Source organism: Plasmodium coatneyi, chromosome 14 (assembly GCF_001680005.1).
Source record: "Plasmodium coatneyi strain Hackeri chromosome 14, complete sequence".
Lineage (NCBI taxonomy): Eukaryota > Apicomplexa > Aconoidasida > Haemosporida > Plasmodiidae > Plasmodium > Plasmodium coatneyi.
This window is the reverse complement of record NC_033569.1, coordinates 852,948-877,350: the sequence shown is the minus strand read 5'-3', so window position 1 is coordinate 877,350 and position 24,403 is coordinate 852,948. Positions and strand designations below refer to the sequence as shown.

Below are 24,403 nucleotides of genomic sequence, written 5' to 3'. Positions count from 1 at the left end.
TTAATATATATACATTCATTATATACATTCAATATTTACATTCACATATTTACATTCACATATATTTACATTCACATATATATTTACACTATTCACATATTTATTATGTACATTGTGGAAGTAGCTCAACCTAATTTTTTTTTTCTTTTTTTTTTATTCCTTTTATTCTTTCTATTTTTTTTTTTTTTTTCTTTTTTTCTCTCTTCTGTAAATCTTTTTCTTCCTTTTATTTCGTCCTTTTTTTTCTTTCTTTTTTACCTTCCAAAGGAGATAACTCGTAACAGAGGCGGCAATGGCAATAGGGATTGTAGGAAGGTATGGGATAAGGAGGTCAGAAGGGTTTTCAATTTTGTTAACAACTGGGGCAGGAACAACTGGTGTTGTTGGCGATGGTGATGATGGTGATGATGGTGATGGTGATGATGGTGATGATGGTGATGGTGATGATGGTGATGGTGATGATTTTGGTGTTCCTAATGAAGTTGTATCCTGAGTATCAGCAATTGTTTGTAATTTAGTTGGATCGAGCGCCCCGGAATCTCCCTTCTTCTCAGGATTCTCTGTTTTGCCCACACTCGTTGGGGTGTCATCGCCGGCGACAGAAGGAACGGTAGTTTTAGGTTGCTGATAGGAAGGAATAAGAAGCGGCCAACGAATACGGCGTTGTGCGGAGGGGACCTTAGCACTAGTACTACCACCTTGACCAGCACCACCTCTACCAGAAGGGGCACCTGGGACACCGGAGGCAGCAGGTACGACACCTGGATCACCTTTGTCTCCTTTAGGACCACTTACACCTAAAGGGTTAGTAAGGAAAGAAGGGTGTGTGTTTTTTATATGATTATGAATGATATTACCTAAAATGTTGTAGGTGCACCCTTTCCCGGGTGCACACTACTATGGAAGGTAGTTAGGGTGGACTGGTGGAAGAACACAACGCTTTTCTTTCTCCCCTACACAGAAATTCCTTACATGGGAAATTACTTACCTTCACTTGGTACAGTTGACCTATCTGGGGGAACCTCATCCATTCTACTTACTGTTTTTGGTGTTGATGATGATGCTGACCTTGCTGGTTCTGATGGGGGAGTTGGTGGTGAGGATGTTTCCATTATCTCCTTTATTTGATCCAACACAGCACTATTCGTTGTTTTTATTTCTTCCACTTTCTCAAAATATTGTTTCCCTTCATTACTTAATTCTTCTTTAACCTTCTTATTCTTTATTTTCACTTGCTTCCAATTAATACTCGTTACTCCTCCTTTACACCAACGATCAATAGGGCTGTGACCGAAATGTTTTCTATGTTGGCCTCCCTGCATCCACGTCTGAATTTTGCTTAACATTTCTTCCCCACATCTATATAAATTACTAATTCTATTATATACACACATTGTTCCTTTCTTTTCCGAATCAAATTCCTCTTCCCATGCTTCCACTACTTGGAAAATAAGTTTAACAGCTTCCATCGGTATACAACTATCCCTTAGTCCTAGTAACCATATATTTAATAAATCACACATTTTTACACATGGTTTACTTCCTATTTGGCCCCTCTTTGCTTCGCAGTCATATTTATTTTTTCTTACAAATAAAATGTTCTTTACAAGCGTCTTACAGAAGTCTTTATATTTTTCCATACTTACTCCATTTTCACTAATCTCCATATCACACCAAGCTGATAAATTTTTTATCTTTTCAAACTCATCCTTATCATCCGTATTATTTGGAATATTGTTAAATTGTATTACTGCTTCTTCCCACTCCTCTAAAAATTTAATTTAGGAAATAATATGAGCACACTCATATTTTTACTATTCGTGTCTTTTTCCTTATATTTTCGTTAGGGAACATACGCACATTTGTGGAGTTCACCTATTTCACACAAGGAGGGATGAACTAGGTACTTAGAGCATACCTTTTTCATCTTCCCCAATTCCTGATTTTGCGCATTCTTCCTTTATTTTCCTCTCGATTTCTTTAACTATGGGAATCCCTTCCTTTATTTGTTTAGCAACCGCCTCTGCTTTGGTTTTCAAGTCGTTACTTATTTCTTTTATAACCTTCCCTTCGATTGCACTATGTCGACTGCCCTTTCCGTCTTTTCCTTCGCACGCAGTTCCTTTATTTATTTTCCACATTTTGTTTTTAATGTCATGATTCATAAACCACGTAGTGATATCCTTAAAACCAACACCTTCCTCTGTTTGGTTCACTGAAAATTTTCCAGTATATACACAATTCTCATATTTATTTCGATCAAATTCCTCGTTTAAATTAGTTATTGCCTTGAATGCATATTTAACATCTTCTTCGCTTACATTATATATTGACCCATATAAGAATAACCATAAGTTTAATAAATCACATGCCGCACCCGGCTTCATGTCACTCACTTTTTTCTCCTTACCATTGATTGTATACGTGCTGTCGTTATTTGTTACTTTAACTAAATTCCTTATAAGAATTTTACAGAAGCACCTAGGTAAGTTATTCATGTTTACGCCCTGACCTCCTACAATGTCGTCGCAAACGGAGGTAAAACCACCCTTCTCATCGTCTTCACTTAGTTCCCTGTTGAATTCTTGAAATAGACCATACACTTGGTCGTTATTTGCATTCTAAAAATAGGAAGGAAGGACATGTGTACATATTCCTTTTTATATATATACTCATGTTTTCCACCAACCACCCCTAACAACCACCTTCCTTCCAGCGACCACCCCTATGAACCGTTCCTTCCACCAACTACCCCTAGCAAACCACCTAGCACCCAACCACCTAACAACACCACACTAACACCTACCAACCTAACAACCAACAAGCACCTACCACCCCTAACACAACATTCCTTCCACCCTACCACCATCCTAACAACCCTTTCTTCCACCAACCACCCTGTAACAATCTTACTTCCATTCTACCACCGACCTAACAACCTTCCTTCCATCTACCATACACCTAACAACATTCCATCAACCACCCACGTAACAACGTTCCATCCATTCAACCACCTACCACCTACCACTAACAACCCACCTACCGCCAACCACCACCCTAACATCATTTCTTCCACCAATCACCCTTAACAACCTCCCTTCCACCCTACCACCCCTAACCATCCTTCCATTTCACCAACCACCCCTAACATAACCTTCCTTCGACCAACTCCCTCCTAAGAATCTTCCTTCCACTTACCAACCTACCACGTCTAACCACATTTCTTCCTTCCACCTACCACCACCTAACAACCTTCCTCCTACCCACCAACCACCACTAACAACCATCGTTCCACCACTAACAGCCATCGTTCCACCACTAACAACCATCGTTCCACCACTAACAGCCATCGTTCCACCACTAACAGCCATCGTTCCACCAGCCACATAACACCGCTAACAACCATCCTTCCACCCTACCACCCTACCACCCTACCAACCCACCTAACACCTTCCTTCCACTAACCACTCTAACAACCCACCTACCACTCCTTACATGGAGTGGAATGTATGTTCCATTTCCCATGAAATATTTTATATAAGATAATCCAAAAGAGGAAGAATAAAAACATAAAGAATTACTGTTACTTACCCATCGACGTTGGAACATTTGGCCGACCTTCTCATCTAAGCAATTTTTATTACCGTCCTTACAATCCTTGGTACTTATTGATGTGGAAGTGTTGGGTTTGGAGGGTGGAGATGGTTTTGGACATATGTTAGCTAGTGTTTCTTGTATTTTGTCACTCTTCTCTTTGAGCATTTCATTTACTTTATTCCATACGTTTTCATTATTGCCTATTGTACAGTTCTTAAAGTCTTCCTGCTGGCATAAATGACATGTACCATCGATACATGCTGTTTTTTTAATTTCTGCGCTCTCCCTGAAAGCGTGATCTATGCCATCCTTTACATCACATTTAGGTATTTTTTTTTGCGCTTCTTCTTTCAATTTATCTGCATAAGCGTTTAGGAGGAGGCATGACATAGTTCGATGGAATATTTGGTCGTCCAGAACCTTCTGTGGTTTGCTGCTGTCCTTCCCCTTTTCAATTCCATATATATGTTTTAACCCTTTAATAATATAATTACATGCTTGCTTGTTTGCCCCCTGCATGCTAATACACACGTCATTATCAGTTGCACCGTTCTTGATCATAGCTTCAGACAGGTCCTTCAATAATTTCTCTTTGACGTCATTATTCCACAATGTATCCTACATAAATAATGGAATGGCGAAACATATATGTATATTTTATGAGTGGATAATGATTAGTGTTTATTCCTCTGACTAATATATACAGAGTGTATTACTCATTGGGTTGTACTTGACTATAGTATATAATACATTAACTTACCCAGTCATTCTGGTCATTTGGATTTCGGTGCCTGTGTGGGAACCATTTCTCTGTTACACATTTTACACGCGGACATAATTCATTCTGCTTGCAGTCATTTTTTGAGGGTGATGATGAACTGGCTGGGACATGTTGGACTGTTGCAGGAGGTCCCACTCCATTGAAGTGCAGAACTACAGCATCTTCACTGGGCCTATATGAAGAAAGGGAGAGAAAAATATATATATATTATGGAATCATTTACCATAAAAAACGCTATATATGTCTGTCACTGTATTCCTGTCATTGTGCAAATGACAAAATACAAAATAGAAGAGAAATACTTTCTTTCCTACAACTACTTTTAAAGCAAGTACCATGTGTACTCCTACACATAAATAATCGTACCCTTTACTTGGAGCATACGATATTCTTAGTCCTTTTCCCCCACCGAGTGTTAGTATAATGTCTCTCGCCCCACCTTGAGAATCTTTGCCAGTTCCACTACTTTTGCCACTATCTGCACTACGTGCACCATCATCCACCGCTTCCTTTCCTGTTGACCCTGAAGTCTCCGTAATCATTGTACCATTATTGTTCAAGAAATCCACTACCCACCCATTAACTCCTTGTTCTTTACATGCTTGTTTTGATTTTCCACTATTTATTAATTTCATAACTTCTGTATTCTTCTGTATCATATGAAGAATAATTGCTAACATTGGTATTTCCTTTATTACCATCATTTGTTCCAATACTTCACTATAATCGCATTTTTTACACTTCCCTTCTGCATCAAAATTCTCATTTAATCTTTTCATTTCACCAAAAGCATTCCACACAACATTCCCCTTATCACAGTGATCACGTAGGTACAGCGTTGACCATATTTTCATCACTGCGCATTCAACATATCTTTTCATTTCTTCGTCCACATTTTTTCCTTTTTCACATTGACCTGCACCAATTCCTTCTACTTTTAGCAAATTTTTCAAAATGAACTCACATACTTTTTCCTCGTCCTCTTTACCTGTTTGTCCTTGTTCTTTCATTGTTTGGCATAGCTCCTGAGCAAGTCCACTACTATTATCCTCGTTCATTTTTGTAATAAATGCATTCATCCACTTCCACATTTTTATGAATAACTGTGTCTGTAAATTCAGAATAATACATTCATATATGTTTCCTATATATTACATATTTATTCTTATTAAGAAGTAATAATATAATTCGTAACTGTAAGATATTCATACTTTACATGCAATCTATATTGCATTATTATACCTCCGCTGCTCCTGAGCCCATCAACTTATACATCGACTGCCCCAACCACCTCTCCTTCAGGTTGTAAAATTCACTAGTCTTGGAAGCCATTTTTACCACCTACTCAATAATTTGGTCACTCATTAGGTAAAAATAACATTTCATCATGCATTCCGTGCAACACATTCTTTACTTCTGCATGCATATTAAAACATCCCTTTTATGATTGACATTTCTAAGAATATGTGGAATTCATTCATTTTTTTTCGCTTTTCACGCTTTTCGCTTCTTTCTTCACTCTCTTCTTTTTTTTCTTTATTTCTTTTTATTCATTCTTTAAAAGGAACATTATACATATGTTATGTATTCCTTCGTCACTATACGTATTCTTTTTTTTTATTTTATATGCAATTTTTACACTTAGTCTTAACACAACGTCGTGCTAATCAGTATCTTCATATGAATGTGATTCAAATTCACATAAGAAAAATTTTACACAAAAATATTAACATAAAAAAAAAGAAGAATAATTATCAACCTACCCTTTTCTTTCCTTTTAATTTTTCCTTTTTCTTTTCAAAAAGAAGAACCCTCCTACCTACCCCATACACTGCATTGTTCTAAAAGAAAAGAAGAAACAAACTATTCAAATTTCCCTTCATTTTTCTTTATTTTCTGTTTCCCTTTTTAAAATTCATTCTCCTTTTTACGATGAAATAATCTTCCCCCCCCTATATACAGTGCATTCCTCTACAAAAAAGAACAGAATTATGCACCATTTTTCTTTCCTTCTCAAAAAAAAAAAACAACCCTCATATACTTCCAACATATGTATTCCTTATATTCCTGTAAAAAATAGAAAGAAGAAACAACTTTCGGTCCCTATACATTTTACCCATGTATATTCTGCATGCATCTTAATGAAAAAAAAACTCCACTTCCTATACAAACTTTCCGTTCTTTAAAGAACAAGATCAAACAAGGTCCTTATACATTTTGGCATTTTCTTATGCTTCAGGGAGTGGTAGTAAGGTTTCGCGGTTAAATATTTAGGGTTTTAGGATTTAGGGTTTGCGGTTCAGGGTTTACGGTTCACGATTTGCTGTTTAGGGTTCAGGGTTTAGGATTTATGGATTAGGGTTCAGGGCTTAGGCCTTAGGTTTTCAGGGCTTCGCATTTCAGGGCTTCTTGTTTTAGGGTTTAGGTTTTCAAGGTTTAGGATTTTAGGTTTTAGGTTTTCAAGGTTTAGGGTTTTAGGGTATAGGTTTTGAGGATTTAGGATTTCAGGGTTTATGTTTTCAGGGTTTACCGTTTCAAGGTTTAGAGGTTAGGGTTTAGGGTTTATGGTTCACGGTTCACTCTTCAGGATTTAGGTCTTCAGACTATAGTTTTCAGTTTATAGGGCTTCAGGGTTTAGGGTTTCAGTGTTTACGATACAGGTTTAGGCTTTTAGCATTTAGCGATTAGATTCTATTGAATAGAATTCACGTGTCTCACGCGAGGAATCTTCGTGACATCTAGGTATTGAAGTTGAATCCTAAACTCTGAATCCCAAACCCTTAGTCCTAAATAGTGAAGTCTGAATCCTGATGCGAAAACCATGGACCGCAAACCCTGAACCTTAAAGAGCATATCGTGAACCGTAAACCCTGAACCCTAAACCCTAAGCCTCAAAATCTAAACAATAAGCCTTAAAAACAAACCCCCATGTGTTCAACACTAAATCTTGAACCCTAAAATCTGAACCTTAAACCTTGAAGCCTAAAACTCTAAATCGTAAACCCTCAGGCCTAAACCCTAAGGACTAAAGCCTAAACCCTTCAGCCTAAGGAGTAAAGAGTAAAAGTGGAACCCTAAACCCTGAAAACTATAACCTAGACCCTGAAACCTAAACCATAAAACCTAAAAACTAAATCCTAAACTCTCAACCCTCAACCCTAACGGAACCCCCAAACCTAAAACGTAAACCCAAGTCCTGGACCCTCAACCCTAAACCCAAATTCTGGACCTCAACCCTAAACCTAAATTCTGGACGCTCAACGCCAAATCTAAACCCTGAACCCTAACCCAACCCCCAAACTTAAACGCTAAACCTCTAAACCACAAAACGTGAACTTTGAACACTAAAACCTAAAACCTAAACCCTGAATCCTAAACCCTAAACCCTAAAACCTAAACCGTAAAGCATAAACGCTATACCCTAAACCCTAAATTCTAAACCCTGAAAAGTAAAGATTAAATGCAGAAATATAAACCCCTAAGACTAAAAACGTAAAACCGGAAGCCTGAACCCTAAACCCTCAATGCTATAACCAAAACCCTATATCCCTGAAGCTATACGTTAAAACCTGAACACAAAAAACAAAACCTAAACGCTGTACCTCTACGACCTAAACCCTAAACATTAGACCCTAAATCCTGAACCCTAAGAACTGAAATTCTGAAGGCTGAAACATGAATCCTAAACCTTGAAACCCTAATCCCTTAAGAGCAAAACCTAAACACTAAACAACAAATCATAAGCCCTTTGGCCCTGCACACTAAACGCTAAAATTTAAACCCTAAATTCTAAATCCTATACCGTAAACTCCAAAATCTAAATTTTAAATCCTAAACCCTAAACCCTAAAACATGAAGCCCAGAAGCCTAGAAACCTAGAACCCTAGAACCCTAAAACCTGAACCCTGAACCCTAAACCCTAAACCCTGAAAACTGAACGCTGAATCCTAAACCCTGAACCCTAAGCCCTGAACCCTAAACTGGAATATGTGTAAGTTAAAATGAATAAGTTGTACGGTCAAAACCTTCATTTAGTTTAAAGGAAGAAAATGGGGCATACTAATATGTGGTATGTATAGCACAGACAAAAAAGAAGGGAAAGAAATGAACTCCAGTAACATAATATCTATTGCTAGTATAGAAGTGTTGTTTATGAAATGTGCTTTTCATAGGGGAAAAAAAAGTGTATTATATTAATAAGTAATGTATGATGTGTATTAAGGAGGGAGAGTGAAGTAACTCAAATAATGTAATGTATGTTTTTCCTGTGAAGAAGTTATTTGTATTATAACTATTAGAAGTATATGAAAAACAAGAAAAAGGAGAAGAAAGTTATTATTAGCGACTATAGATGAGGAATGTTGTACACTACCATATACTGCTATGGGGACTCATAAGTTCGTCCTCCTTTGCTTTTATGTATGATGAATTCCAACTCTTGGTATATTATATTCATTTTTCATCTATTCCATGAGTACATGCCCCTTTCCTTGTATTTATGGATGTGCACATTGGTAAAGAGGAGGGAGAATGTTCCCTATGTGAGTTGCATTATATATGTCAACAGTTTTTAATTAACTTTACTTATCCTAATTAAGCGTATAGTAAGTAGTACAAATGGGTGAAAGTTCATTTTATCTTAAAAAACTGGAGGAAATCACATTATTATATATATACACATATATATAGGTATATATGTGTGTATATATAGTGTATATTATCGTATTCCCTTGAAGAAAGTTAAAGGATTACAAATTTTTAAGAAAGAAGAAGTGTAAAAAGTTTGATACATATATATATCTCTTCCAAATGGTACATACACACCTCCATCCTTTACCTTCAGAATAGATATAAAGTGAAAAATCTCACACAAATTTCACGTATATGTTCTGTATGAATAAGAAGGAAGGAATGTTCAACAGAAATTTGTGATGTGCAGGAGTGTATAAGGACAAATGGTTAAGGTTGTGAGGAAAAAAGGGGGTTCATTCCCTTCCTTAGACCCTTCATTCCTTCCTTCCTTCGCAACATAAACTATTATATATATCAATGTGCACATATAATATTTTATGTGCATAATGTAGTAAATTATGAAGTAGAAGTGCACATGCATATATTTTACCACCTGTACTTATAGGAGGAAGAAGATTCACCTCCCTTGCTTTCGGAGGATGTTTATTTGGGGTTCGAAATGAGTGAAGAGTACTGTGAGCGCTATGGGAAACGGGAAAACAAAAAGGGAGTAGAAGGAAATGTGAAAAATATATTGGACATATGCAAGATCACTGATGATGATTACGCTGAGGCTATTGTAGACAGCTACTGTTACGCCAGTAACCTAAGGAGGGAAGGAAGCCGCCCACCGGAAAGTGCGTACTGTGAACTCTTTTACTACTGGTTGGGTGATATTATAGTGAGGAATAAGTCGAATCCTTATTACTCATTTCAGAGTGCCATGACTGCAATTTACAAACATCTGAAGGAATTTGGCTTCGAAAATGGGTGCCCCAACATATACCCCGACCTGTATGAGGACAATTTTGAACGGGGAAAAAAATTATTTGATTGGAATTATAACTATAATGCCTTACAGACTGACCCGAATTGTAAGCAATATTTGCAGAGTAAAGAATATACTCAACATTTGGGGGATGCCAAAACAGCATATACCCAGTTCACAAGTATTTGTAGTAATCCTAATAGTGATCCTTATTGTGCAAAATTTAAGGGGGGAAAGGGGGGGTGGGAATTCGCCCAACCACAGCCATTAGACTGTACTTCAGTACCTAAAGTTATGCCTGAAGTTGTGCCCGAAGGGAGAAGTCAAGATGAAGATCAAGACGAGGACGAGAACGAAGATGAATCGGGCTCTGAAAGTGATGATTCTGTCACAGAGGACGTTGACCCTGACAAGGTACGAACAAATGGCAAGAGAAAAAAAATTTTACTATAAGTGGACAAGGAATTAGTGGTTCCGTTCCCAATGAATACATTCATATTGTACATATATTTCCTTATGAATAATTCATGGTAATATAGGAATGCGTACATATATATTTTACTAATTACATCTATAGGATCAACGTGTGAGCAGTTTACCTTCGAAGGTAATGTATGGTAAATTCGAGGGAAGTATGAATTATTGCTATTATCCTAACTTTCCCACCGATGAAATAAAGCAGAAATTACGAGAAATACATGATATTGGACAGTATGTAGATAAGATTATAGGAGCACTGTGTACCATATCCACGAAAAAGGAAGAATGCTTATACGATGGTAAAATGTGCAACTTTCTCTATTATTGGATTGGGGACATCATTTTCAACACACTAAAGAAAGATAGCTCCTTGTTTTCGAGTGTTATGAGTACAATCGAAACAGAATTGAGAACCATTCCTGATAAACATAAGTGTAAATTTTGGGACACCGCCAATATGGACCAAACTATTTTCAACAATAGGAAAAAAATAAATGATTACACCCTAGACCATGGAAAAATAGAGGTACAATTGAAGAACCCGAAGTCTAATGGGTCCCCATGTGATCAAAAATATAAGACTTACATGGATGGAATAGTTGAAGCCTATAATGCTGTAAGTACTAAGTGTAGGCAGAATAATTACGACGGCGAATATTGTCAACAATTTAAGGAGAAGTATGGGGAAAATAGTAATTGGCAGTTATCAGCATCAAAATGTGCATTAGAACCTGAAGAAAAAACAACAGAAGGGACAGAAGATGAACAGTCCTGCAAAGGAAAAGACTTTCAGTCGGATGAAGAACTGGGCCCAGTATCTACAGCCGCCCCGGCTATAACAACTACATTGGTCACAATAGGACTCCCAGCTCTTGCTTTCTTATTATATAAGGTAATTAGCACTATATTTTAAATATATAAATAATGCAAGATGTACGCTAAATATTTATTTCTGCCTTCCCCTTTTTTGGAATATTAAATGTTAATATGTATTATATATGCTGCATGTACTCTTTCCCCTTGTTTTTTCCTCATATTAGTATACTTCTGTATTCGATTTGGTAAAAAATATCTTCGGCCATAGTAGCAATAAAAATAGCAATAAAAGAAAAAGAACAACAACAATTGAAAGAGACTTTGCTGACACATTAACAAACGATTATACGGACGTTTCTACCACAGTGTATTCAACAGCAGAATCAACAATAGCAGATTCGACAGAAGGTAATTCTACCATATATAATGGTAGGCCAACATCCAGAGCAAAGGCACCTAATGGAAGAAGAAGCAAAAATATTAGTTATCAAAACATGTAACATCACATCGTATGTAGCATTAGAAGAGTGTATCCCTCTTCCCCTCTGGGGAGAGGATATAAATAATTATAGCGTTCATAAAGTGTGATAGTAGGATGGCATTTCTTCCTTTCCTTTATTCTTTTTTTTTTTCTTCTTCCTTTTTCTTTTCTTTGTTTTTTTTTCTTTTTTTTACTTTTTTTTTCTCGCTTTCTTTTTCCTGTTTCCACACCTAAGATGTATACCCCTCCTTAAACAGCTAAAACATCATGCCACATTGTTGTTCCTACACCCATGAAACAGCTAAATACATCAGGCCACATTGTTGTTCCTACACCCCTGAAACAGCTAAATACCACGCCACATTGTTGTCCTGGCACCCTCAAAACTTACACCTTAATTGTGAAATCCTACACCCTAAATGCAAAATCCTTTACACCTGAGTGTGGAACCCTCACACCCCTAAATTATGAAATCCTACACAAACACCCCTAAATGGGAAATCCTTCATCTCCTAAATGCTACACACCCTAAAGTGCGAAATCCTACACATACACACCCTAAAATGCGAAATCCAACACAGATACCCTAAAATGCGAAATCGTCCTACACACACGCTTAAATGTGAAATCCTATACACATCCCTAAAATGAGAAATCCTATATACACATCCCTAAAGTGCTAAATGCTACACCCTCCCACTGATTCATTCATCATTATTTTTATTTTTTTTCCTTTTTTTTTTTTTTTTCCACTTCCGCAAATGCGCTCTGGAGAGAAGCCTAATTAACCATGCATGATGTTTGTGACCTGGCCACCTTTTGCACAGCTTCCCACAGTCACGTGGCTTTTCTCCCCCCTTCGTGATATCGATTTAGTTCTTATGCAGGGCTTACTGATTTATGTCCCTCATAAGGTGCCTATAATATTTTGTCACTTCATCATTATGTTGTCTGCGCAGGGGTGTGTGTGTGGCTTGAATGTAAATATCCAACGGTAGTTAACACATTTCATCCCAGCGTAGTTAAACGTGGTGACACCGGAACACCTTCATGCACGTGCGGCTGACGGTGAGAAGGCTCCACTTGTGCCGGACTTTGGTAAGGGGGTAGGGTGGAAGCTTTTGCCATTCCTTTTTTTTTTTTTTTTTTTTAAATCACTGGTGTTTTTTTCCTTTTTCTTTTTTTTTGTCTTCCTCCTTTTTTTCTCAACTTCCCTCATTGTCACACACCGTATGCTTCCAATAAAAAAAAAAAAAAAAAAAAATAGTCCAACATATGCGCTGGAACACATTCTCATAAAATTTGTCCTTACTTCTCTTCCTTCCCGCGGGGACATATGCGCGCGCCCCCTGAGGAAAAAGAGGATGCATTAGAAAAATTTACCAAGAGGGGGAAAAAGAATGAAGGAAAACAGGAAGCAAAAAAAAAAAAAAAAAAAAAAAGAATGAAATATGAAAAAAGAAAGAAATGGCATAGTTTGGCACAACAAAACGCAAGGCGACGAAAGGCAAAAAAGAGCATGGGGTGCAGAGTTAAACACAATCGTTAAGAGAGAAAAAAAGAAAGAAAAAGAAAAAGGAAGGAAAAAGGAGGAATGCCATTTTGCCCTTTTACATTGCATGGACGTTGTGGTTATTTATATCGGCCCCAGGGGGGCACCCATCCATTTAATGCTACATATTCTGATAACCTATATTTTGGTGGCCTCGTGTATTATTTGTTCTTCTTCCTCTGCGTGGTCTGCTGTATATGGGAGATGCATCTATTGATTCTACTGTTGAGTTCTCTGTTGAATATTCTGTTGGACCTATTGTTGAATTATTCTCTGTGGAGTAATCGGTGAATTTTTCAATTCTTGTGCCGGAGTTCCGCCTCATTGCTGTTCTTCTTTTTCTTCCGTTTCTACTGTTGTTATTTCCCAGGAAGCCATGTATCCAAGAAGGTAAAAGATTATGCTAAGAAAAGGGGTACGGGAAGGGAAGATTGTTAGGATAGAAAGAAAAGGGGAAGGAAGCGTAGGAATATGAATTACATATATATGAAACAACTTTTTATATTCATTGTTTTAAAAAAAAAAAAAAAAAAAGGTGTGGGGAGGAAAAATATTAATAAAATGCTATTATTCATATTTTACATTGTGTGCGCATAGTGGTAATTACCTTATATAGGTAGAATCCCAGTGCTGGGATCCCTATTAATGCAATTGTGGAAGAAGCAACAGCAGGAGTGTTGGAGGTGGTGGTGGAGGATATTGTTTCTTTTTCTGGCACTGTAGCTTTTTGTAAAGATTCTAATTGAGATTTTAATTCTGATGGCTCCGGAATATTGCTCCCACCGCTCTGGTCGAACATTCTTTGAAGATGGGTACAACATATATTCTTAAAATTTTTCCCCTGTGTGCAGTATTCTCTTATTCCATCATGTGCACTAACAGCTGCGTTCAGGTATTCAGAATACATTTCAGTACAGTTGAACCCGCAAGTCTGGAATTTTTCTATGCACGCTTCTATAGTTGAATAGTCTACGGAGTACTCGAAAACTCTCTTCAATTGGGTGAAAGGGACTTTGTCAATATCCTCACATAAACGGTCACGAATAATATTATTAAACCCATCCCCCAGTGCAAGGTAAATATTACCTATAATTTCCTTAAATGGATTATTCCCGTCTACACTGTCCCATGCTTTCTCCCCTAACCAATAATGGAATAAATAGTATGGGGGACCATCCACTTTCTTACCTCTTCCTCCTTGGTCTTGCGCTCCATTAATTATCTTACACCAAGCTTTTGCAATGTTCTCTGCATTATTCTTAATATTCGGATAACTCTTTAATGCAGTGTCCAATTTAGCCTTCACTGTTCCTACGGTGCACTCAGTTGTACCGTGCACGGCGCCCTCTTCTCCTTCGTCGAACTTCCTGTATGCTTCCTTTGAAGGTAAATCATCCAATTCACATTCCTATAAATATAATTATTGAAATAGGTATGTTTTTATACTTTTACTATATGACTGATAAATATATTACATGTATGCATATATGAATTTGTTCCATGTGAATTCATGTGTGGAACACATAAATTCATCTATACGCAAAGCAGATAAAAAAAGCAACCTGCACAGTGCTTTCTTTTCCCTATTTTTCCCCGCATCACACCACTTACATCTGCATCACTAAAGGAACCACTACTACCAGCTTGGTTTGGATTGGGATTTGGTTTGGGTTTTGGTGGACTGCACTTACTGAGCAGAGATATCAGCTTGGGCTGCTCGTTCTCACAGTAATCCTTATATTTCTTATTGAAATCGCCACAATGTGGACTTCTCTCCTGACCCTCCGAGCAATCTGTGCCCACAAGCTTACACGATGAAGCAATTCCGTGCAGGTACGCTAAATATTTCGAATAATCCTCAGGATTACATTTTTCCACAGTGCTCCGTATGGTACCATAATCATAAGAAAAATTGTGTAATTCTTTCATTCGGTCGAACTTTCCCCAGATATCATTGTCCGGGTATATGACACTACACTTGTTCTTATAGGGAGTATCAGTGAGCGCTCCGTAAACTTTTTTCAGGACGTTCGACAATTCAGTCGTATCTGGTTCATGGGAGACAAAATTTCCCACCCAGTAGTAAAAGAATTTACAAGGTGTATCATCCTCCGGGTGGTCCTCCTTCATTTTGGACGCGTAATAATAAGCTTTCACGATTTTCCCTTTGACACCATAAGGTCCGCTGTTCTTCTGTAATACATTATCTAACTTATTCTGCCAACCGTGGGGCCAAATGCTATCATAACTGTTTCCATACTTACCAGTATTGAATTTATTATAGAAATCCACATTTGAAATTACTCTCCCCGGAAATTGAACCTGTCAATATATAATTGACATGAAGGAAGAGTGGAACATATATATATACATATGTATAAGCATATATGTATTACTCCTCTCACACATTCTACAAACACATTCCCTTTCACATTCCCCTTATTATTATTTTACACTACATCACACATAATTTATTACATGCGCTCCCTTTTATGTACTTTTGTTCATATTGCAAAAAGGGAAGGAAGAGAGTGAAGACCAAACCCATCTCAATATTCCCCTTACCAGTGCCATTGTTCCTGTGTATATTTCCTTATATATATGATAAACTTCTTTTTAAGATTGTTCATATATATATTCATACTGAATAAATACACGTGAACTTTCCCCTTGTTCTATAATGATTATGAGTGAATATTAAATTTTTGTTCTATTCAACAATAAACATTATTCAATTTTTCAACGCATCATAACACATTATATGTATGTGTCGAATCATCAGATGTACATATAATTAATGTAAGGGCGTGGACGAATGAACACGAAAAATAGAGGAACAATAATAAAAGAAGGAAAGAAAAGAGAAGGAAAGAGAGGGGAAGGAATTCCAAACTGCTCTTCCTGTATTCAAACTGTGTATCTATCTGTATTATTATATTTATTGTGTGTACTATATTTGTGCACATTCTGTGTACATTGTGTATATGTTTGTTCGGGAATATGACATTATTATTATTATTTATATATTCTTCCTACTATTATGTATATAAGCATATTACTCTTCTTGACGAATATTTGAGCATATATTACTAATTTATGTTTTATTGTTATTTAGAAAAGGTTCATTAAAAATTGTGAGAAAATACTGCATAATTCAAACACAAAAAGGAGCACATATGTGCCTTCCTCCCCTACTTCCCGTAATGTGTACATACTCATTTATCCACATTCAGTGAAAACAGGTATATGTATACTCACAATACACACATAGTACAAATATAATACCAAATATAATACAAATATAGGGAAAAAAAGAGTACATAATGTAAAACATATATATGCTCACATATTTTTTGTGTTCAAAAGAGAGAGAGTGAAAATTCTGTTTCTGTTCAAAAGTGAAATTTTGGTGTGCACTCCTGCAGTAATTTCTTGTGAAGTAGGCCTTCTCTCCTCCTTCTTTCCTTATGATCGAACTATTATAACAATTTTCATCCCCTTTCCTTATAATTACACTATAAACATTTTAAACAGAATATATATACTACACTATATGAACATTCCCCCCTCTGTACTTCCCTTAATCCATGCTGTATTCCAGAATTCATTTTACACCTCTTTTTTCTTCCCTTCGATTGGTACATTACAAATAACTCCTTTATATATATACACAACAACGTTGAAAACTGTGTACATTAAGGGGGAGTAAGAGGATAGGGTAGTTCCAATAGCACAGGGACCATGTACACATAATCCACACACATATACATATTATGCAAATGAGTTCACATTTGTAATGGACTCATTGCAAAGGAAGGGAAAAGAACAGAGAGAAGTAGTACACATAAATAGACAATGAATGTAATGTGCACCTAAAAGAAAGTGGATAGCTTAGTTAGCACCACACACCTGCTGTATGAGTAACTTCCTTATAATACACTTATCACCTAAAAAAGGAGGAGTGAAGAAAAAAAATAAAAAATAAGAATAAAATTATTATTACTGCTAATTGATCATAAATAGGGGGAAGAGTGTAATAAATGAAGCACTATTATGTTAACACACACACATATATACATAAATGAATTACCTGCAATGTAATAATCAAAAAAAAAAATGAAAAAAATGAAAAAAAAAAAAAAAAAAAACTTCTTATTACTAAATAAACGCAAATGGGAAAAATAGGGGTGGTGTACCGGCAAAGAGGGTGTTATTATGAAGGAGGTACTCACATATTTTTTTTTTTCACATACAACTAATGCAAATTTGTTTTTTTTTTTTTTCTTATATTATATCCCTTCCTTCGCTTATTTCATGAAGGTACACCCTCCTTATTAAATATGAATAAAGACGTGCACACATTGCAAGAAGGAAGGGGTAGAATACTCTGCACGCATGAACTGTATACTACATATATGTGGTATCAATTTTTTAATAGTCCTTCGCATAAGTTCAGAACACCAATACAGAATACATATTGAAGTTTTCGCCAAGAGAAAATGGTACCCTCATATATGTAATAATTAAAAAAGGGATAAATAATAATAATAATACAGTGCTTTGAGTAATCACCTATATAATCCAATAATACAGTGTACAAATAAGGGAACATATAAAAAGTTAAGGTTCTGTCCCTTTCTTGTTTACGAAGCAGTGCTTTAATACATTCATTCCTACATTTCTACGTTAATTACATGTGTATAACAATTTTGACGCATATATATGTGTGCACTCTTATTACTTGAGAATTTTGAACAGTATATGATATTAGGAAAATAGAAGTCTCATATGTATTCATAATTGTAGAACCAGCAGGGTGTTAACATATATGTTCCTCATAAATATATAAGGAAGAACAGCACACACACAACTTCCAATATAAACTTATTATATACATATATACAAGGGAAGAAATATACATACACATACATAAAGAATGCCGGGATTAGTAAGGCCTAATTTGTTCTTCTTACTTACATCTCTTCTACTTAAAATGGATATACATAAATATGTGGAGCACATATAATACACTTCATACATCATGTAATGAAAAATACAAAGATGTACATATATTCCCTTTAAATTTCATTTGTAGGATAAAATTCGGGCTGCTCTGCCTTCGAATATCAATTTCTATCATGAATTCAACAGCAGTACGGAAGAATGTGGAAGAGAAAATAGTTGCGACACAGAAATGAACAGTTACTCATTTGGAAACAATGATTATGATAAATGTAGAGAACCAATTAAGAAAGCATTGGCCTATTTACTCAAAACATACCCGAAAAATAAAAAACCATACAACAAGGAAGCCTATCATTTCTTTTATTATTGGTTGGGAGACACATTATCTGGGTGCATGTCGAATAAACACATGTTCCAGAGTAAAGTAGACGGTGCTTGCGGAACTATAGATAAGTACTGTGAGGAGAGTGGAGTATGTGGACTCCCTTATGATGATAAACCTGTACAGGAACAATTCTTTCATAGGAAAACACTATACGATTACTGGTATGATCACACCATGGTTCGAGCTCTGGTAGAATTTAGTGGGTCTCAAGGTCTTGAGATATGTAAAAGTTACCTAGAGAATGTGAAAGCAGCAAAGGATGCAATGGAATTATACTGTACAGAGTCGAGGAAACAAAGTGATAAGTACTGCCGAAATTTTTGGGAACCACATAAGGAAAACATTAAAGAGGCATTACGGGGAGTGAACGGCGCATTAACAACCGCACAAGGAACAATAGTGTCCGAAGCACAAGCAGCATCCCTTCAAGCAGAAGCAAACTTAAATCAAGCCGTTCATTCTGCTACTACAGCATCCTCCCTTTCTTCCATCATTGGCACCTTAGCAACCATAGGTGCCCCTTTCTTATTATATAAAGTAAGCATCCAAAAATTTAAAAAAATAAAAAATAAAAAAATTGAACCATTTAACAACCTTCCTACCACCCACCTAACAACCCTTCATTCCACCCCTAATCCTTCATTATAACACCTCTAACGCTTCATTCTATCACGCCTAACAACCTTCCTTCCACCAACCACCCCTGACAACGTTCCTTCCATCTACCACCCCTAACACAACCTTCCTTCCACCTACCAACACCTAACGAACTTCCTTCCATCTACCAACACTAACACAACCATCCTTCCACCCTACCACAACCCCAACAACCTTTCCTTCCACCTACCACCCCTAACACCACCTTCCTTCCACCCGTAGCACAACCTTCCTTCCATCTACCACCGCTAGCAACCCACCTATCACCCACCTAACAACCTTCCCTTCCACCACCCCTAACAACCTTCCTTCCACCTACCAACACCCTAACACAACCTTCCCTTCCACCCTACCATCTGTAACAACCCAACAATTTAACACCACCTTCGTTCCACCCTAACAAACTTCCTTCTTCTTCGTAGTATGATCTGCTACCTTCATGGATAAGTAGCACACTTAGAGGAAAGAATGGAAGAAAAAAAAGAACAACAGTAACAATGGGACATAACCAGTTTGATGACTCCACATTAACAGAAACTTCTACTATAGGTCCAACAACAGAGAATGATTCAACAGACTTGTCCACAACAACAGTAGATCATTCTACCACACTACGCCCTACTGCTCCATACACAAGGCCGTCCTCCAGGGGAGAAAGAAGAAATAATAATGCGGGGGGTCACGGGATGGTAGGTTATCAGAACATGTAAGCGTAACACACCATTTGCGATGTAACATTGATTGAATATAATGTCTACCCCCTTTGGAGGACATAAGTGACAGTGTAGTTCATACAGTGTGTGTACAGTTTATATATACAGTGTGTAAGGAAAGAAACAAAGTGACATTTTTCCTTCTTTTTTCCTGCTTTTCTTTTTTTTTTTCTTTTCATTGTACCAAAGTATTCATACTAATGTGTAATCAATTTATGTCAGAAAAAAATTTTCTACTTCATTTTGATCTGTTGGCGAACTGTTTGCTTCATTTAGTTGTTCTCAACTTCCTTACTTGAGGTTCAAAATGTTCATTTATTCTGCTACAAGTTTTAACTTTCATAATTTTTTCTTCTTTCCTTTTTTAAGATGTATAAAAGAAATATAGAGCGGTTATTACTATATAATTTTTTTTTTTTCCTCCCTTTTTTTTTTTTTTTACATTAAATACATTTTAGGAAAGATTAGTACTTTTTTCCTTTTTTTTTCTTTTTAATTCGTTTCTATCATAATGGTCGGTAATTGAAAGGGAGTCTACTGTTACGCGTCATGTGTTGGATTGCGGAGATTGAAAATTCCGCGTCTCAAGTTGATCGCCCATGTGACGCTCACAAATAGGGGAATACACCTGAGATAGCCATAATGTCCCTTCATTCTGATCACACGCCAGGTTATCATTAAAAGGGTTATGGCGATTTGAATAAGTAAACTGCCACGAGACAGTAACGTAGCCTAAATGACGAGCATGTCGACCTAGCGCTTCTTACTTTAATGTTTTACTCCATTTTAACAAAAAAAACGTCAGCAAAGCGGCGTCCTTTCCCTCTGCTTCGTTTTCACACAATGGGGGTAATCAAATTATCAAAAAAAGTGGCGGCATTAAAGGACAAACGGAAGGAAAGGAAATGAAACGAAAACGCAGACGGAACAACAAACATAAAGTGCAGCTGGCACATTCGAACAATCGGCGCACCGATGCTCCGCGTGTGCGGGTTCCCACATAAAAAAATTGAGGTAAAATTTGGGTATAATTTTGCCACCATTCACGTGTGTAACTTCTTTTCGCCCGACCAATGGGGTACGACGCGGCGCCCCTAAACACGAAAAAAAAAAATTTCATCACGTGAACAAACGCAGGAGGGGATTCTCGTTCGGGGGAATTACATCTCCGGGGAGGACGCGATCAGGGGGGTCATCACCTGTAAAATGGGGACGGGTCGAGGCGATGAAGGGGGCGAAGCGAACAAACGCTGTATGTAGTCACTCCTGATGTCTTCACACAATCGCGGGAGGGAAGTGGCAGTAATGATCGCGCCGCTGCGCTGCCGCACTGAACTTACCATGGTGATGGTAGAGATCAACTTGATAAGCACATGGATGGAGGGACCCGCGGTGTCCTTGCAGGGGTCCCCCACCGTGTCGCCAATCACGCTGGAGACATGCGCTGGGCTGTTCTTCCCTCCGTAAAAACCGGACTCGATGTATTTCTTCGCATTGTCCCAAGCCCCCCCGGCGTTGTTGAGGAAGAGCGCCATCAAAATCCCCGTGGAGGTGGAGAACATAATAAACGAAGCAATGACTTGTGCCCCTAACAAGCCATTATTTCTGAACTTGCCAAATTGCTTAAAAAGCAACCCAATTATGATGGGGGCACATAGAGCGAGTAACCCCGGCTTAATCGTCTCGATCAGTGCCTTCCTACTAATAATTGAAACGCAAGTGTGGTAGTCTGGTTTTTCATCATAGGTGAGAATCCCCGGGTGGTCATTAAACTGTCTGCGCACTTCTTTGAGAACTTCTTCTGCTGTATTTCCAACTGCATCTAAGGACCAGCTAGCGAAAAGGAACACCACAACGGATCCTAGAATCCCACCAATGAATACCTCCGGCAAGGCAATATCTACAGTAGTAAAAGGTGTCTTCGCATGGAGAGAAACTTCACTAAGAAAGGCAGAGAAAAGTAAAAAACACGCCAAAGCAGCAGAACCAACACTGTACCCCTTTGTATTTGCTTTCGTTACATTTCCAACTGCATCTAACTTATCTGTAATGAACCGAACGCTCTCAGGTTGATTCGACATCTCTACAATTCCACCTGCATTGTCTGCTATGGGTCCAAAATTAGACATGCTTAAAATGAAGACTGCTGTGGAGAGCATCCCCATGGTGGCTACTGATGTTCCGTAGAGTCCATTTATAGCACGACCATCTCCAGTCAGATTGCTTGCTAACCCTAGGTAGTAGGAAGCCAACAGAGACACAGAAATGACTACCGTGGGGAGGAAGGTAGATTCCATGCCGACGTATAGACCCGTTATTATGTTAGTAGCTGGACCGCTTAAAGACGCATGAGCTATCTTTCTCACCTTCGGGTAGGAGTAGTCTGTGTAGTATCTTGTCAGAATAACAAACAGGTACGAGCAAACCATACCCACAAGTCCACATAAGGACAGGTAAACCCACGAATAATCATTTGGGCAATCCTCCCCCAAGACAAACAACATTTTACAGAAGAAAAAAAAACCACCCATGGCCAGCAGGCAAGTAACAATATACGCCCTTAGCATCACCTTTAGTGGGTTCTCTAAATGTTCTCCTATCATGTCTAGTTCGTTATCATTGTAATGGTCAGGACTTAGGGCCAATAAGGTTGTGTCTCCGTTTGCGCTGCGTACGTTCACATTTGCACCATTTTGCACTGTTCTACTGTAGGATGCATTACTAAGATGGGCACACTGGTCCGTTCCCACGTGGTGTTTACTACTACCACGTTTCTTCTTCCCCACTGGGGTGCTTCCATAGTCGCTCCTGGTCCGAACAAGGTAAACCCCAATGGTGGACACGAACAAATCCATCGAGTGGACAAACAGGGGGAAGAGAACAAAGTAGTTAGCCCTCTTCTCAGAAATGATTCCATTTTCACATAAGGTTCCTCCTAAAATCATAGATGCAATAATTTCCGCAGATATGGATTCAAACAGATCTGCACACTGACCTGCACAGTCACCTACGTTGTCTCCAACCAAGTCTGCAATAACTGCTGGGTTCCTGGCGTCATCCTCTGGAATATGTTTCTCTACCTTCCCAACTAAGTCGGCACCTATATCGGCTGCTTTCGTGTATATACCTCCAGCTAGCTGATACAGCATGGCCACTAGAGAAGCTCCAAACCCGTAGCCAACAATCAATAGGGGGTATTTTGTAAACGACAGGGAAGGGTATAAAATATTTATTAACACTAGTAAGGAGCAAATGCCAAAGATAGCTAGCGCCACGTTCACAATGGCACTTATTGCTCCGCTCCTAAAACAGGTCATGAGAGCTTTCCTATACGAATAGGTAGAAGCTTTAGCCACACGGACATTCGCCCGGACGGCTACATAAATTCCGTTGTAGGCAGCTAAGGAGCTACATGTAGCTCCCAGTAAAAATGAAATAGAGGTTATTATGCTGTATGCAAAGGGTGATATTACTATGTACTTTTCAGTGGTACCCTCCACCATGGTGTCTTTCTCTCGGGGCAACTTTGTGTTGTCTCCTCTCACTATGTAAAGGAACAGAAGAAGTGTCGTAAAAGCTACGGATATTTTAAAAATCGAATTGTATTGCACCGCGAAAAATCCTTCTGATCCCTCCTTTATCGGTTTTGCTATGTCTTCCAGGGAGAGTACTTCGTACCCATCCTGCGGCGCTTCGAGGGTGTTATCCACCGTGTCGTGCGCCACCTTGATCCGCTCCTCCCCTTGTTTGTCACCATTATTCGGTTGCACGGTTTTGGTCTTCTTATGTGGAAGGCCGACATGTTTCGGCATGACGCGAATCTGGTGGGTCGTCACTCCGTCCTTCCAGGCGTCCCCCCCTGGTACGCTACTGTAAGCATCATATTCGTCCTTCAACACGGAGCTCAGCATGTGCAGGGCGAATAACAGGAAGAAGGCACTGTAGAGGGATAGCCCCACTAAGCACACGGTCTTCACATTTTCAACAGTTCGATATGTTGCATACGTTGCTGTCGCGAATGCGAGCAACACTCCTGTGTTAATGGCGATCCTTTGCTTGGGCGACCGGTTTATGTACCAGTTTAGACACCCAAACGACGTTACATCATCTTCGTAGTCTGCACATTGTACGTATTGAACTTCACCCATGGGGGGGCTCCACCCTTGTGCATTGCGCACATGGGGGAAGTTTTCCCCCTTATGTGTATTAGGGACATCCCCAACTTTTCCACTTTGGAGTATCCCCTTTGAATAGGCTCCGCCAAAGAAACTCATTACATTGGGGAAGCGCTTCCTCCTGCCGTTCCCGTGTAGGGGCAGCATTTTCACCCTTCCTGCGGTAGGTCGCAGGTATGCCCGTGTCTACTGCTTGTCTTTTCCGGGGTTACCCACTTGGATAGGGCGGGTGCCTCTTCTGCTGTGCGTTCTGCTTGTTGAGAGCGGAGGTGTTTGGCGCGATAGACGCTTAGTAGCAGGG

General features: G+C 38.4%; 3 protein-coding genes across 3 annotated transcripts; all 3 read right to left on the bottom strand.

The window, feature by feature from the left end:
* Positions 1-616: 616 nt before the first annotated feature.
* On the bottom strand, positions 617-5,469 carry PCOAH_00053200 (SICA antigen; the record flags this gene model as incomplete). The annotated part of the gene is made up of 7 exons (XM_020062100.1): positions 617-624; positions 696-797; positions 989-1,768; positions 1,919-2,621; positions 3,592-4,215; positions 4,358-4,550; positions 4,745-5,469. The coding sequence occupies 7 exons, from the start codon at positions 5,467-5,469 to the stop codon at positions 617-619; spliced, it is 3,135 nt and encodes a 1,044-aa protein (XP_019917622.1).
* Positions 5,470-13,778: 8,309 nt separating this feature from the next.
* Positions 13,779-15,529, bottom strand: PCOAH_00053190 (KIR protein; the record flags this gene model as incomplete). The annotated part of the gene is made up of 2 exons (XM_020062099.1): positions 13,779-14,615; positions 14,810-15,529. Coding segments are annotated over 2 exons (1,557 nt in total), but the record flags the coding sequence as incomplete, so codon positions are not given.
* Positions 15,530-21,087: 5,558 nt separating this feature from the next.
* Positions 21,088-24,249, bottom strand: PCOAH_00053180 (Vacuolar-type H+ pumping pyrophosphatase; the record flags this gene model as incomplete). The annotated part of the gene is made up of 2 exons (XM_020062098.1): positions 21,088-21,126; positions 21,268-24,249. 2 exons carry the CDS (start codon positions 24,247-24,249, stop codon positions 21,088-21,090), a joined length of 3,021 nt encoding a protein of 1,006 aa, XP_019917659.1.
* Between the last annotated feature and the right edge of the window lie 154 nt (positions 24,250-24,403).